At 44.6% G+C, this 16863-nt stretch overlaps 1 protein-coding gene across 6 annotated transcripts in view; it reads left to right on the top strand.

Annotated features, from left to right (window-relative positions):
• ACP5 (acid phosphatase 5, tartrate resistant) overlaps positions 1-16024 on the top strand; it is a 40752-nt gene extending 24728 nt beyond the window's left edge. For all 6 annotated transcript variants that reach the window (XM_069231923.1, XM_069231926.1, XM_069231924.1 and 3 more), the window contains 2 exons: positions 9687-10032; positions 13987-16024. In XM_069231923.1, the coding sequence (XP_069088024.1) occupies positions 9687-10032; positions 13987-14232 (592 nt within the window). In that variant the 3' untranslated portion in view covers positions 14233-16024. The remainder of the gene's footprint in view (positions 1-9686; positions 10033-13986) is intronic.
• The last annotated feature ends 839 nt before the right edge of the window (positions 16025-16863 follow it).

Genomic DNA, 16863 nt, shown 5'->3' with positions numbered 1-16863 from the left:
ATATCCTACTTTTAAATACCATTCACCCTCTCATGGGCTACATAGCCTAGATAGTGGTGACATTAATAATTCAAACTTTTTTTAACACTCGTCAAATGGGTTTATTTTGACAGGCCAAATTGCAGTTTTTGCACTGCTATAGTTAGATTACAGTGGTAAGCCTGAAGCCATGTTTGCACTGCTGCTGTAGTGGATGGCACAATGGGTGCTGCAAACCACTAGTGACATATAAAGTAGACGCTTTGGGTACACCATGTATTATATACTAGAGACATTATAGGTAAGCTAAATATGCCTGTCAGGGTCATGTCAATTCGACCATTTTTAAAAGTGGGAGCAGAGGTACTTACTACTGGTCGGCAGAGATAAAATGTACAGAGTTGCTACAGCCTTCAAAAACAAATGGGGTGAAAATCTGGGGATACACCATGCAAAAGATGGTAATTTCTTAGTAAAACGGTGCAAAAGAAAACAGAGCCCTTTAAATGAATGCAAAACTCAAGACACAGAAACAAAAAACAACAAATTGTGGCTCTTTTATGGACCTGGAACAAATCTAGTGATTCATAAGACAACCCTCAAAAACTTCCAACCTAGGAAACGTACGCTCCAGACTAGCACCTCATTTTATAATCCAAGCGTATAAGGGAAAAATACTTTAATGACGTCCTTCTCAGTACAAGCAGACAAACTGTGGAGCTCTCTACCAGCACAGATAAGGGTGAATGAAAAGCATGTGACCTGCCGAAGACTGGCAAAGAGCTGGTTCTTCACTACATGATCACAAGTAAATAGTTCTACTCAGTGATACCGTAAGAAAGGTGTAGCTTTTGAGACCTTTTGGCTGTCAGTAGTTTTTTGTCGTGCCATAAAATGTCCCTAATGCTGTACATCATGGATAAATAAGGAAAAAAACCTATGATGTGGCTGGCCACATCATTTCATAGGCGCAAGCTTCTGAGTGGTGCTAATCTTCCACACTGTGATGCTTCCTACTACGTTAATAGAAACGAGTGTCTAGGAATATTTGCATTAGTAAAACACCTTTGTAGCACTGTGGTTCCATAACATGACTATTAAACAAATATTACACAGTAAAGTGTCCGTAGTTCGTACACATTTTAACAATTAACTAATGAATACTTGTAATTAATTAAGGTATTTTAAACTACATTTCTGACCTTTTATTGACCACTTGCGCAAGTGGTATGTGAAAAAATTCAAACAAAGTGGACTCCAGCCATCAAAACTGTTTTAAAAAAGAGGTTGCCAAATGAATGCAACTCTCTGGGTGATGCTAGGCTACGACAAGTGTGGCTTACTGTCCCACAAAATAAGCCACGTGATTTCAAGAAACAGCTAGGAGACTTGGCGCCGCTAATCGGCAAAATGTAATTTTATGTTGGTCTCCGAAATCCTTGCATCTTCCAACTTAAATGTTGCTAATAATGTTTTTCGTAGGTGATTGCCTATTTGATGTCTGGTTCCTTCGGACAGCAGTGTGTTTTGGATACCGAGGACGTAGACTCATTAATCTACATTCATATTGATTTTTTTAAGACATCAATTAGTTTATTTATTGATGTCTGCAGTCTTGTTTGGCCTCAGTTTTCTTTGCTTTTTTCAATCCGATCTCACGACCGATTCAAGCATTTGATTCTCAGGCTTTCGTAATATAACCGGTATCCAGCAGATGGCGCAAGAAGACTGTTCAGTATGACATCTCACTGTGGCCTGGCTAGTGAAATGCAGCAAGATGAAGTTACAAACTTGTAGCAATTGTATTCATGTTGTTATATTTTGTAAAGTATGTATTCTATGGTAAAAAAAAAACAACAACTTGTTAACCAGTTGCATGTTAAGGGACCTTGCTGGGGCTAGTAAATGGGAAGACACCAGGCTCGGATGGACCCCACACAAACTTTAGTTCTACAATATGTAGGCAGATCAGCTGTTCTTGAAAGAAAGTAGCTCGTCTCAATGTGGCAGTAGGCAGGTATAGTTAGAACCTAGTTTCCATAGATAAACAATTATAGACTTGCTTATATCTTTGGCACAGTTTGATGAATCTTCACAAAATTTTACAAACAAAAGTGCCCTCTAGGGCCTTGCTGTGCATGGAGAGTTTTGGGATTATCCGTCAAGTTGGAGGGGGGGGGGGGGGGCTGGAAAAGAAAGGGGGGGGGGCAAAAAAGTGTGATTCCTATGTTAATTCCCATAGAGTCTTTAGATATGCCTACAGCCCAAACTGATAGACAGAATTACATCAAATTTGGCAGAAAAGTAGTTTTTGGTCCGGAGATCGTTCTTTTTGATTTTTGGTGTAAATTGATTCAGTAGTTTTCGACATAATAGTGGAAATCCAAATCTGTATATGAATGCGGAGCCTAAGCACAGATCTCATGGTGAGGTCTGATTGGCTGTGAGCACTTTAACCAGAAAGTGCTGGCAGCAATATTGGGACCAGCACACATGGTAGCACCCGATGAAAATGCATTGTAGTGAATGGCAAGTTTTGAGTTTCACGAAAAGGAGTATGTATAAAGGGTGATCACCAATTTTAGTTGCAATATAAATAATTTGTTGATGGTGCATACTAATTTTAGGAATTTTGGTGTGTTCTAAAGTGATTTTACCCTGCTGGGATTTCATGAGTCATGTTTGAGAGAAAGCTGTTTTCTCATGATTTTCCCATCGAGATTATGGAACGTGCTCCAGAAGGTAAAATTAGAGCATATTATTTGTAAATTCACACCATATCTTTCTCAGCCATATGAGAATGAAGTCTGAAATTCTGAGTATGCATGTACTCCATCAGGAGCTGTCTGTCAGTTGATTCCCTTGTGTTCTACTGCAACCTCCCAGAGTGTTCTAAAGAATAACTAGAACGCTAACAGTCTTACTTATGACAAAAGTGTGGCAAGCATGAATCCATCTTGATTGAATCAAACTGGTAAAACTTAAAACCTTAACATTTAACTTGGAAAGGAACAAAATGAGGGGGTTCATTTTGTCATAGAAATTATGGTAGGTGCTGTAAATAGAAAAATTAGGGCACGTGTTGAGTGAGTTCTCAAATATGTTCCTCTTCTATTTCATTGAAACATTCTGACATGCAAACTAAAACGTGCACTTTCAACACCAGCAGCAGGCTCCCAGTTATCTCCTTATTGATCAGCGGCAAATATATAATTATTTTTTCCAGTGTTAAATAGCACAGACTTGACCTGAAGGTACTGGCATGGTTTAAATCAGTCAGTCATAGCATTTGTAAAGCGCAGCACTAGCACCCCTAAGAGTATCTGGGCGCTGAGGGTGCTGTGTCTCTATTAAAAAGCCAAGTCGTGAGTGTCTTTCTCAATTCCACCAAGGAGGGAGCTGTTCGGAGGCAGAGGGGAAGGCTGTTCAAGGACTTGGCTGCTGTGTAGGAGAAAGAGCGGCCTCCACTGAGGCTGTGATGGATGCAGGGTTGTGTGTGCGAGGTTTAGTGAGGCGGAGCGTAGTTGTCTTGCTGGGACGTAGAAGCTCAGTCGATGGTTGATGTAGGATGACCATGGGTTGTGGAGAGCCTTGTATGCAAGTGTGAAGATTATGAATTGACATCTCTTTTGGATGGAGAGCCAGTGGAGGTTCCTGAGGTGTGAGGGAGATGCTTTGGGGTTTGAGGATGAGTCTGACTGTGGTGTTCTGTAGAGTCTGGAGTCTTTTAAGTAGCCACAAGGACGCTCCGGCGTAGAGAGCATTGCCATAGTCGAGGCGGCTGGTGACCAGGGCATGCATGACTGTCTTTCTGGTGTCGGTAGGGATCCATTTGATCTGAGCTTATGTAGGATTTAGAAGCAGGGGGAGAAGACTGATTTTACTTATCGATTCATGGATAGTTGGCAACCAAGAACAATGCTGAGGTTTTGTGTGTGGTCTGATGGAGAGGGCATTGGTCAGAGTTCTGCTGGGCAACAGCTGTGATCCCATAAGAGGTGTTCTTCCCGAAGATCTGGACTTCTGTTTTGTCGGTGTTACGTTTCAGCCATCAGTTTTTTATCCATGTTACTACATTGGTCATGCATTGCGGAAATTGGCTTTGGCGTTGTGGGGGGTCTTCAGTGAGTGAGATGATTAGTTAGTGTTGTCGCCGTAGGAGACTATATTGAGTCCGTAGGATCTGATGATGTCTGCGGGGGGGGTATTCATGTAGATGTTGAACAGTGCTGGGCTGAGGAATATTCCTTTGGGTACTCTGCAGGTGATGTTCTTGGGTGTAGAAGTGAAGGGAGGAAGGTGGATGCTCTGCGTGCAGCCTGAGAGAAAAGAGGCGACCCACTTAAAGGCATTTTGTTGAATGCCTGTCTTGTGGAGTCTGTTGAAGAGAGTGTGGTGAGAGACTGTATTGAATGCTGCAGAAAGGTGCAGAAGCATTAGAGCTGTCGACTGTCTTCGGTCGAGGGGGATTCTGATGTCATCTGTGGCGGCGATCAGTGCAGTCTCTGTGCTATGGCTGGCCCGCAATCCTGATTGTGAGGTGTCAATAAGGTGGTTTCATGCGAGGTAGTCGTGAGCTGTTGGTTCATGATTTTCTCTAGCACTTTGGCTGGGAATGGGAGCAGGGAGATCGGTATGTAGTTTTTGAGGTCGCTGGAGTCGGCTGAGGGTTTCTTTAAGAGGGGTCTGGCCTCTGTGTGCTTCCATTTGTCCGGGAAGGTTGCCATGGAGATGAAGGTGTTGAGGATGCTGGTTAGTTCTGTGCTAATAGTGTTGGCCCGGAGGTTGAAAAGCTGTTGGGGGCAGGGGCCGGTGGGTGGCCTGGAGTGGATGGATGACATGATGGCTGTGGTGGTCTGTGTGGTGATTGGGGACCAGGAGGTTATTGTGTGGCTGGTGTTCACTGCTTAAGATGTTGTATAGATTGGAGGTAGAGGGTTGAGGGTCGAAATTGTTGTGTATGGTGGTGATCTTTCTTTGGAAGCAGTCTGAGAGGCTGTTGCAGAGTTCTTGGGATGAGTGAATGGTGGTCTCTTTGGCTATCAGGTTATAGATTTTCCTGATGATTTTGAAGAGTTTTCGCTTGTGGTTGGCTGTGGTGTCAATGAGGGCAATTATTGCAGCTCTTTTTGCTGCCTTGATATGGTGGTGGTAGTTGTTGACTGTATTGTAGGCAGCTCTGTTGGACGGGTCCTTGGTCACTCGCCCTTGTTTCTCGAATCAGTGGCAGTCTCATTTCAAGTTTCTGAGCTCTGGAATGTACCATCTCCCTGGCTTGGAGGTGTTGTTGATTTTAGCTGGTTTCAGCAGGATGACTGTCAGTGGATTTGGTGATCCAGGTGGTGAAGTTTTGGACAGCCTGGTTGAGGTCTGCTGTGGGCTTGGGCTGTGCGTTGCCTAGAGCCTGTGCCCATAGGGCCTTATTTACCTTGCTCTGGCTTTGGTTGGAAGTTGCTGAGGTGGTGTGCTGGAAATTGGAGATGGTAAAGTGGACGATGACGTGGTCGGTCCATGTGAGTCAAGTCACATGGATGAAATTGATTATGTTGCTAGAAGTCAAGATGGCGTCCAATGTGTGTCCAGCTTTGTGTGTGGGTTTGGTGACCAGTTGGGTGAGGCCTTCTGAGGGAAGTGGAGTTGGGGTAGTTAGGGTGAAAATTGAGATCGCCGAGTGGGATGTAGTGGAGGGAGTCGATGTGGACGGGGAGGCGATGAGTTTAGCAGTGGTGTTGCAGAAGGCTAGGCGTGGTCCTAGGGTTCCGTATGCGAAGGTGCCTCACATTGTGGTGTTGACATCAGTCTGGAGTCGAAAGTTGAGGTGTTCCATTAGGGGCTTTAGGTCATTGTCAGTGATGGTGCATTGGATGGTTTCCTTTAAGATGATGGCGATGCTCCCGCCATGTTTGTTGGTGTGGTCTTGGTGTATTATCTTGTGCTGCGGGGGGTTTGAGGAGGGTGTTAGCTATGTTTCGTGATGAAGATGACATCCGGGTAGTGGGTGGTGATGGTGCCACAGATTACCGTGGCATGTTTGCATAAGAAGTAGGTGTTTTGCAGGATGTTCTGGAGTGGTGCTTGGTTGTTTGTAGTCTTCTGTGTCAGTGCAATGTGGGCGTTAGTGTGAGCAGGTGGGCCCACGTTTCAGGAGAAACTGCAGTATAGGCAGGTGAAGGGTCCTTTGAGCGTGGGTAGGCTGTGAAGCAGCTGTTGATGGGGTGTCCGACATTCAGGGCCTGGAGCTCCTCAGTGGTGCAGGGGTGGGGGGTTGGAGAAACGGGGGTCCTGGCCCTTGTCGCGGATGTGATTACATTTACCGCACCTTTGGCCACCCACTCCATGTGTCCACTGTGTGGCCGCTCTCTGGCCTCCATTATATGTCCGGGGAGGTAGGAGGGTGGAGCGGCACGAAGGAGGTGTTAGCAGGGACATAAGTAATCTCAATCAGGCTCAGAAATGCTGGCGGAGATGTCGCAGTCAGGTTCAGGAATGTGGGTGGAGCTGTCGCAGTCTGGATCATGAATGCAGGCGGAGCTGTCAGCAGCAGACAGGAGGACCGTTGAGCAGCTTGGGAGCTGTGTCTGGCCCAAATGAGCATCAGTTACATTACACAAGGACGCATTCATTTTGGTTTTAGGCATGGGGACGTTAAGTGATTTGCCCAGAATCGCAGGATGTCGAGCTGACACCTAAACACAAACCTAGTTTCCCAGTTGCAAAGTCTGCAGCTCAGGCTGTAATACCACATCCTCTCCCCTAAGTGAAACATATAAGCAAGTGATCAACTGATAAAAATAGCAAAAATGTAATAGTGTTTGGTTACTATTTGAGAACTCAGACAATATGTCCTCATTTTAGTTTTTTAGAGCAATAACCATTTTGTAGAAATAATATCCTCTCATTTTTATAATTTTCTAATGGAAATGCTTTAGATGTTATACTTTTGATAACATCAAGATGTTGTCAGGCATGCCAGACTTTTGTAATAAATATGGAATGTTAGCAATCTAGTTGTTCATTAAAATACTACGGGGCGACAGAGGTCAACGGCACGGACTTGAATGATTGAGGGCAGGGAAGAGGGTTCAGTAGCAACAAATTGACCACGATGGGCAGGCGGGAGGGGCAGTGGCACCACAATGGACCACTAAGGGCAGAGAAAAGGGAGGCAGGGACAACTAACCAACCATGCAGTACAGGCAAGAGAGGCTGTCACAAAATCAGACCATTGAGGGCAGAAGAAAGGCAGTGGCATTGGCAGTGGCAGTACAACCATAAAGGCTTTATTTTATCTGTCTCCTGCCTAAAATGTCCTCTTTTTCAATGTAAGTAAATGAGGAAAATCAATTTTCAGGCTTCTTTATCAAAATCTCCCTCTTACCAAGTTCAAAATGTTGGCAAATACGGTACATTGGATCATGGAGGGCAGGAGAAATGGGGTAGGGACATGGACTTGGATAACGGAGGGTAGGAAGGAGATGAGCATGGGAACCAAACTGGCCTTACAGGGCAGGTGTCGGGGGTTGCAGCACAGCAATAAACCACACAGGGCAAGCGGGACGCAGTGCAGCAAACAAACCTTGGAAAGCAATAGGGAGGGGACAGGGACTGGCATAGCAGAGGGCAAAGAGACAAGGGCAGCAAGCTGACCATACCAGAAGGGGGGACTGTTGCAGCGTAACAAACAATGAAGGGCAGGAGGTAGTGGACAGGGGCACAACAACAGACCACACAAGGAGGGAGTGAGTAGGGGCCTGCACATGTAAAACGAAGGGCAAAGCGGGCAGGAGCAGCCAGCTGACTATGGAGGGCAGGCAGGATGGATACTAGAAGCACAACACACCATGGAGGGCAAGAGTGAGACTATAATGGCATACATGCAGACAACAGAGGGAAGGTGGGAGGGTGTATGGGGCAGCACAGAAAACCATGCATGGCAAGCGGGAGGGGTAGTGGCAGCACAACAGCCATGGTGGGCAAGAGGGAGCGGGCAGGAGCATGCACAAGGACCATGGAGGACAGGGAGGGGGAAGAGGCTTCACAACAGGCCACACAGAGCAGGCAGAGGGAGCAGTTACAGCGCATGGAGGGCAGAGGAAAGTGGCAACAAAACTGATTGTGAAGGACTAGAGGGAGGGGCCAGGGGCATGGAACTTGGACGAGCAGGGTAGAGGTGGCAGGGACAGGCGGCAGCCATCTGACCATGCTAGGCAGGCTGGAGGGGCAGTGGAAGCTCAACAGAACACTCAGTGTAGATTGGAGAAGCAGTTGCAGGCCTGTGGAACATGGAGGGCAAAAGTGAGGAAGCATGGGCATGCACACAGACATCAGAGGGCAAAGGAAGGACGGTAGGGGCAGCAAGCTACGCACAGAGGCTAAGCAGGTGGGCAACAATGGGCCATGTAATTGGGTAACGAAGGGCAGGGTGGGCAGGGACATCATGCTAAATGAAGGGCAGTATCTGCACATCAGACCGGGCAGAAAGGAGGGGGCTGGTGCGCTGTATGGACATCAGAGAGTAGGGAGGAGGTGAATGGAGATGCAAGCTAACTGTTCAGGGCAGGATGGGAAGGGCAGTGGCAGAACAGTCAGACAGGGCTGTAATAAAGAGCAGGGCATGAACGTAGGCAGTGGATGGCAAGGAGTCGTCGGGGCAGGAGCAGCAAGCTTGTGTGGGGGCAGCACAATGCCAGGCCCTGCATCCACACCCTCTTCCCCACCGTGCATTGCGATGGGCATCTTATTAAACATTTAAGAGAAGAAAAAAAAACTATACATTTGCTGGCAAAGACAAAGGTTACAGGGATGTTCTAGTTTTGAAATAGATTTTTTTTTTAAAAACCTTAAAAATTCACACACAAAAAAACAAATATTACAGGGATGTTGGGTTCAGATTATACAGGCACAAAACCGTAGAAATTCAGCTGTTAGTTATTTCAAGTAACTATAACTCGCGCCTTTGCCATGCACTGCTAATTACCCCCGATATTACATCACTCCTGACATCTTCTATGACATCATTGATAATATCGCTGTAACATTTGCAGTAAAATTATTGATGAGAAAACTGCATGGCGGGGGCACGAGCTATAGTTACTTTAACTCTAACTGTAACAGCTGAATTTGTATGGCTTTGTACATGTTTTGAGTTTATAAGGGGAAAAAAAGTACAAGGGAGCAGGGTAGGTGTACCATGACCATCTCGTCTTTGTGGAGTAGTGTAGAGAAGAATGCCGTTTTGGGTCAAAATGAAAAAAACTACTTTTTGTGCTGCCACTCTTGCAGTAGTTCTTTGGGACCCTGTGAGTGGAAAATGACCATGTGTAGGATTCTTCATGGCACAACCTATTTAGAGACTCAAAGGATTGGCTTCTACCATCACCACATGGAAACTAACTTGCTGAAAAACCTCTGATAATAAGTAGAAAAGGCAAGGTGTTACTGGAACAAAACAAAAAAAAGGAAAATCTTGACTTGCAGTCAAATTTAGTATTGCACAGTCAAATTTAGTACTGTTGTAAAGGTTGAAACTTTGTTTTAACCAGTAGGTAGGTAAGATCGATTGAATGGGCTGGGAGTCACGTATGTTATTTATTTTCCACCTCAATTTGGGCTCTGGAGGGTCTTGCACGATGCCAGTGTATAGACATGCAAGGCCTGCAATTTATAAGTTGTTTGCACTAACAGTTGGGTGTCTTTTCCACTTGCAGGAACTTCCCCGACTACTACTATGACCTGAAGTTCACCGTCCCTGGTACCAACGTGAGCGTGGCCATCCTGATGATCGACACAGTTACCCTATGTGGCAACTCGGATGATTTCCAGAGCCAGCAGCCCGAAAAACCGCTGAGTGAGGAAGCGGCCAACCAGCAGCTAGAGTGGCTGAAGACGAAGATGTCAGAGTCCAAGGACGACTACCTTCTCGTGGCAGGCCACTACCCAGTGTGGTCAGTGGCTGAGCATGGGCCAACCCACTGCCTCCTTAAGCACCTCCGACCACTGCTGAGGAAGTACAATGCCACAGCCTACTTCTGCGGACATGACCATAATCTGCAGGTAGGCTACAAGGCCTGATGGCTGCCACTTCGCAGGGAATCTCCGTACAGATAGCTTGTTTATCATTTCCTGCCTCCTAGAGATGCGTGTGCTTCTGTCTTCATTCCTGTGGTCATAGCCATCAAACTCTAGGAATCCTCAGGGGCAACCTTTTTTTTTCTTTTAACCACAAACAGTAGGGTAAGGTGCTAGGTAATCCCCTGGGATTCCTGCTACACAACAGCGCACCCAGAAGTCCGTCATCGCAAGTGCCAACATTCTTTCTTGTGAATTGAGATTCGGGATATTAGAGAGAATTTGAGCTTTTCAGTTCTTTTTCCAAGTTGCTGTTTATGTCTTTGTTGCTCCTCGTATTGCACAATCGTTACTAAACCGGTCGGTTCATTTCAGTTTACAGTTTAGATTATAAGGTAATGTGCAGTTCTGAAGGCTACTTCTTCCTGCAGATTACTCGCCTGTATGAACATCCGTCCAAGCACCCAGGTTGTCTGCAAAACAGTTCCGCAGCATTAGCTGTCACCTTGACTCTTCCTGCCAAATGTGTCATTGGCTCAGAGGATTGCCGATAGTTAGGTGATTATTCCCAAATTTTTCAATTAACTTCAGATCCTGGTTTGACAATCCTGTGCTTTTTTGGCCGGGTAGCCTCATGCATTCTGCTGCTGCCACACCTCTAAAGGTGAATTAGTGTCCTTCAGTAGTGACTCTAGAAACAGTGGCCCCAATGACAAGGGCCTCTACTCAGGTGCTGGCTCTTTTGTCAGCTCATCCAGATCTGCACTGGTAAATGGATGCCTCCAACCTTTGGTGGGTCATCCTTTCAGCTCTTCACAGGCACCAGCTACAGTGTCATGGACTCTTTGCCTGCCTAGGCAAAATGATAGTAAGAGGTCTTTGGTCCATGCTAGAGAAGCAGATGTACATAAACATGCAGGAGGTGTGGGCATTTTCCCTTCCATATTGAGACGCACTATCCATATTGTGTGGGACACCATATGGGACACCGCCACCACAGTCCATTTAGCCAACAGTCTTGACAATGTGGGTTTGTAGACCCTGCTTTGAGGCAATTCGCCTGTGGCAGTGGGCGTAGCAACAGCGAGTGTTCTTGTTGGCAGCTTACTTTACAGATTCCCTCAACGTGAAATCAGATACTGTGCTGCTTCTCACTGGAGCACCAAGAGTGGGTGAAGTACACCTTCAAGTGATGGAGGCAATCGTCTGCGGATTGTGATGTCCATGTTTCGATCTTTTCACCCCGATCCAGAACAGAAAGTGTCCGAAGTTCTGAACCATACACTTCACCCTGCATGCTTCCCTAATTATTGCTTTCTGGTTCATCTGGTCTTGAGGCCTGCTGTTCACATTTCCTCATCCAACTTCTGTCTGAAGTCATGCTGATGTTGCAGGAGGATTGAGCACAGCTGTACTCTGTAATTTATTGGGGCAACAGCTGTGTTTACCATGATATGCCTTTTCCAAAATGCTTTTTATCATCAGAAAGCATTTTGATCCTTTTACCACACCGTACTCTACCAAGCAGGAAAGTATTTACTTTTAAATAACATATTTTTTTGGCTACAAAAGAGGTTTAGGTGTGGAACCAGATAAAGGGAGGTAAGGCCAATATTAGGGTTTAGGGAAGGGTAGAGGTAAAATGAGTTAATGGTCATCTTCGGGTTTAATGCTCGGTAGATGTGAAGGAAGGTAAGTGTAATTTTAGGGTTTAGGGATGAGTAGAAGTAAAGAGAAGTAATGGTAATTTTATGGTTTAGGGGTTTGTAGTGGTAAAGGGAGGTAGGAGTAATTTTAGGGCTTAGGGGGTGAGTTGAAGTAAAGAAGGAATATAGGGAATTTGGTGGGGTTCCCCCAAAATAAATGAAAAATATGTATGTAGAAATATTTTTAATAAAAAGATGGTTTGGACCCCCCCGTCCCCCAATGTACATGAAATGTGTGTAGACAAACACATACACACCGATAAATGCACATATATATCCGCTCCATGATGTAATGCAACGCGTTATAAATGCCAACTAGTGGCATTACATTTGTGGTAAAGGCACGTGTTGTAAAGTCATACATCCGATTTATTGGCATAATTGACACAACTCAATGCCCCTTCCTAGATGGTAGTGCTTTGGGACTCATTCATAAACTGCGGGATCTGAAACTACAGGATGATGAGTCCATCTGGAAGACGTTTCTCACCTTGCACTATGAGTTATTGCTGCAATTAATCATTCCTCGAAGTATGCAATAATGTTACGTGCTGTATTTGTCGCTGGCATTGATATTCCCTCGATGCCTCAATGCGTGCCTAGAAGGGGTGAAGAAGATGTTCTAGGAACTGACACCAATAGACCAGTCGGCACCTAATATATTCAGATGTCGTCATCCAACCACGAGTCATAACTGGCATCCCAGGGCGTCACTTGGCATCACTGGAGAGCAGTTGCTAGGAAAAAGATTTACAGACCAGTCAGTGTTATTGGTTGCGGGAGTTGTAAAATGCTACTTTCAAAACACGCGTTTCGAAAAAAAAAAACGGATTTTATAGCTTTGCTTTCATTTGAATTTGAACTCCAAGTTGAAGTGCCCCTTACCGGGGAAGACTGGCACAAGGGTAGATAATTAACTGACGTAGTTTCTCTCCGGATTTTTGTGTACAAATAATAGCTGTGCAGGATTTTTTTCATTAAGTCCTGAGCCTCCGTGCTCAGTATTAAATCTTGATTGGGTCCTCAAAGAACTAGACCTCGGATGTTGTCATTGGTGTGATACTGCAGGCCTGCTAGTGGAATAAAAGACCGGTGAGCAGAGCCCGGAAAATACTCCAGACGTGGGCAAATGGAATGCTGCGTGGTTGTCCCTAATTCTTTTGACAAGGCAGCGTGGACTTTCTAGGAAGTAATAGGTGCCCCTGATAAAATGTAAATGCGTTACTGATCAGCCTCAAACAAGCATTGGCGAAGCCAATCGAACAACTGTTTCCTTCAGCTGTCCCAAACATGAAAATCCCATCATGGAGTTAATCTTGGGCTACAGCAGTGCTGAAGCTGAAAGGAGGGCCCCTCTCCTGAATGTACTGCATTAGAAGAGCTAAGCTCTGCCTTCAAAAAGAGTTTATAAAAAGGAGTCGGAAGACGGTTTCTGTTAGTGGAGTAATTAAACGGCGTTTGTAGCAAAATATTGCATAATAGATACATTTGAAAAGTGGCAATAATTTTGTTGCTTAATTATGAAAGCATGCATGTGCACACGTCGTTACTTTATGATTAAAAAAAAACAAATCAAACCCAATGTAAAGTGAGTATGTTAGGACAATGGAAATGCCCCCACCATGCCCAGGCCTTCAAGGATAGCCCATCCAATTAATGCCAAACTGCGAAAAACATTAAAGCCAATGGCTGAAGGGGCTGATCCAAAGCCACTCTCTGACCTTACTTCACATGGTACTTTATTGAAGAACTGATTTAATTTGGCCTTCCATACAACTACAGGTGTTTGTAGCCACACCTAAAACACAAACCTGTGGTCGTAGATTTTCCCAACTGGCTAAGAATTTCAGAAAGGTTGTACAGTTAGGGCAGAGTGATACACATCACATGCAAGCCAGACAGTGTATCCATCGATTCGCCACTTCCACACACATGCATTAATGTCTACCTGTGTTTTTGCCACTGTGTTTACTTTGCATGTCTGAGCCTTCACTTCTCTGTACATTGGTATCTGCATGTGCTGTCTCTGTGATCAATTGATTGGGCTGTTGGTCTTGGTTCACCTGTGCTTTTATTAAATGTGTTCCTGTCCGAGTGTTAGGTTTTGTTTTCGGCTGAACGTCTGCAGGGTTGCCTCTCTGTCTTCGTTTCCCTCTGTTAGGTACTTGTGTGTCCATGTGCTGTGCAAAAGTCAACCATTTTCATTTTTGCCAATGCTTGTTTCCTTTTGCAGTACATTCAGGACGACGTTGGCATTGGCTACGTGTTGAGTGGCGCTGGCAACTTTATGGAACATTCCCTCAAGCATGAAAGCAAAGTCCCTGAGGGCTTCCTGCGCTTTTACTATGCCCAAGGCTCCTCCATGGGGGGCTTCGTCTTCGTGGAGATTACCCCTGACGAGATGGAAGTCACCTACATCATGGCCGGAGGCAAGAGCCTGTTTCACACCACCCTTCCACGGCGGCAGCGCTTTCACTGAGCACCGTGTCGCAGGAAGCCCACATTTTGGAAAGCTGCCTATGAATGCTAGATGGAGAAGCTATAGAAGTGGTTATCTTTGAAATTATCCAATTTTCTGTGCACCCCTCCCATCTCCCTTGTCTTTAGATAGTTCATTCTATAGAAAGAACTTTCCTTTCCCCCTCTGTTCTTTTTATTCTTATACTATCCTCTTCTACTCTGTTTCCTGTGTTTCACTGCACTTGGACCTGACACCCCAGTAAAACACCTGTTGGACTTTTGAAACTGGGAAGAGAGTGAAGGGGGTCTTCACTAGCCATAAGTTGACCGGGGTGAAAGGGAGGGCACTGCGGCAATGAAGAACAATGAGGGCGAAAAGTGTAAGGCATTTCTTACATTCTTTTAGACGTGATTTTTTTGTGAGTTACCAAAACTGGTTTTATTGGGATTTCTCTCCATAGCAGTATTCATTTTCTATGAACATTTTGCATATTTTATTCTACTTGTTGAGTGCCAGATATCCCATATTTCCATAACCATCCATTCCTTTCTATTCAGCATTTGCTCGTTTATCACAATTGTCTTCCAACTGATTTTATGTGCCCATATTAATGAATGGAGATTATTGAATTTGGGTTATTTTTCTAAATGTTTTTTATCCCTCATTCTCAGGTTTAGTATTTGCAGTTCTTGTGCGGCCATAGGTAGAGACAGCTTCCCTGCGATCAAAGCAAATCCATCATTCCCTCGCCTAAATGTTTTTAAACCAGGTATAGATTTAAAAATGATAGGTTTTTTTTTTCTTCTTTTAATCAAGTTGGTAGGTAATCTCAGCAATTCAAGACTACGTTTTTCTGTGCGTGATTATTGATGTTCTCCGAACGCCCATAAACTGCGGGATTTCCTATTGATTTTTCCCCTAGAAAAGTTACTGAAGCTATGTAGAACTTCAACGAACAGCCAATGAGATCCATACGTCCATAGAATGTCTGTGGGGCGTGACTGGTCATGTCTTCACCAAAATTCACTTTAGCAGATGCACTTTCCATACTTTTTATTTCCTCTCATTTTAGTGTTTTTGATCTGTTGAGTGCGAGTAGAGTGTGTGTGTGTGTGTGTGTGTGTGTGTGTGTGTGTGTTTTTTTTTTTTTTTCTGTTAGCAAGGTATATTCCAGGGTAGGCCTACAATGGAGCTTCTCAGTGGCAGGTATGACAACGGATTCCAGTGCCTCATTGTGTGTATTGACACAGTTTTAGGTGCACCTGGTGCATTAAAGATAATTAAAAAAAAAAAAATGTAATGCTCCTTTAGAGTTAGGACTGGCTGCAGTGTCTTTACAAAGACGAAATGACCCTAGTCGTTAGTGCCCATCTCTTATCTGAATAAGTCAAAAGGAACAAAAAAAATAGTAATATCACACGCAAACAGCTGGGTCTGGAAGAAAGTACCAGTAAAAAGAGAAAACAATTGTTCCAGAGACTGAATTCAAGGAAAAGGACAACACTTTGAGATAAATGCATGGCTAATCTGGCTGTTAAAATTATGCATGCCATCACCCTTTGTGTTTAAATTTAGCAGAGTTTTGACTGTCGTCTTTTTGTTCTCCAATTTTATTTGTATCTTGATTTTAACTAAATTTGCTCTTTTACACAATTCTGAACATACATTTATTTTTTTGGGTCTAACTCTTCAGAGCTTGATAGTGCAAGGTCTTGCTTTCCCTTGCCGTGTTCAGGGAGAAATAATGACTGTTATTTACGTTTAATGTTGTCTGTCAATACATGAGGAGAAAAATAAACTGTATACCGTTTCTTGTGCTTTTACTCGATTTTGAGATTGACAGTGTTGGCTGCTAAGTAGTGTTGAGCAGTGTGTTTTGAGGTCTCATTGAGACAGCGTGCATTAACTTTTGCTTGTGAGGATCTGTTGTTTCTTAACACCTCTGAAAAGGGGATAATAGCCGGCCCGTATTTACCATGGGTTGGCTTTGTCAGTCTCGTTTTATTCCTTTTCAGGCTTCACTTTGTCTCTGTGTGATTCTTTTGCTTACTGGGGCATGGACCAAGTACTGATTCATTTCTTGATTATTTTGCTTTCAAGACAACCTGAAACAATCAGAGTTGAAGCTTATCTTCCTGGCATTTCAAAGAGCTGAATACAATCCCCTACTAATAACAAAACTTTGTTGCATATGACTGGTTTTTGTTCCTTTACCTGGGCTCACCATTGGACCCTCAAGTCACACTAATTTCCCTTTACCTTTTCTCCCCAATGAATCCTCAAGTCACCAAAACCTGCCTTTACCTCTCTACCCACCTAGAGCCCTCATGTTACCCTCACCTCCCTTTAACCATTCATGAACCTCTCCCACCCGCCCTCCTCCTGCGGTGTTGCTTGTCTGGTCCATGCTTCCTGTGTTGGTCCATGCTTTCCTTCCTGTGTTGTTGTTTGTCTCAACCCCCCCCCCCCCCACCCCCAATACCTCTCCCTGTGTTGCTTGCCTCCTCCTGTCCCCCCCAGGGGGTAAAAAAAAAAAAAAAAGCTACACCAGGTTTCAAGATGCTACAAAGATGCAAATGGCGCTATGCTCTCTGTTCTGCATGGCATTTTTGGTATTGTCCTCATTAGCAGCCAACATGCCAAACTTCA

This window comes from Pleurodeles waltl, chromosome 4_2 (assembly GCF_031143425.1).
Source record: "Pleurodeles waltl isolate 20211129_DDA chromosome 4_2, aPleWal1.hap1.20221129, whole genome shotgun sequence".
Taxonomy (NCBI): Eukaryota; Metazoa; Chordata; class Amphibia; order Caudata; family Salamandridae; genus Pleurodeles; species Pleurodeles waltl.
Note: the sequence above shows the minus strand (reverse complement) of the source record. Positions and strands in the feature narration are given on the sequence as shown.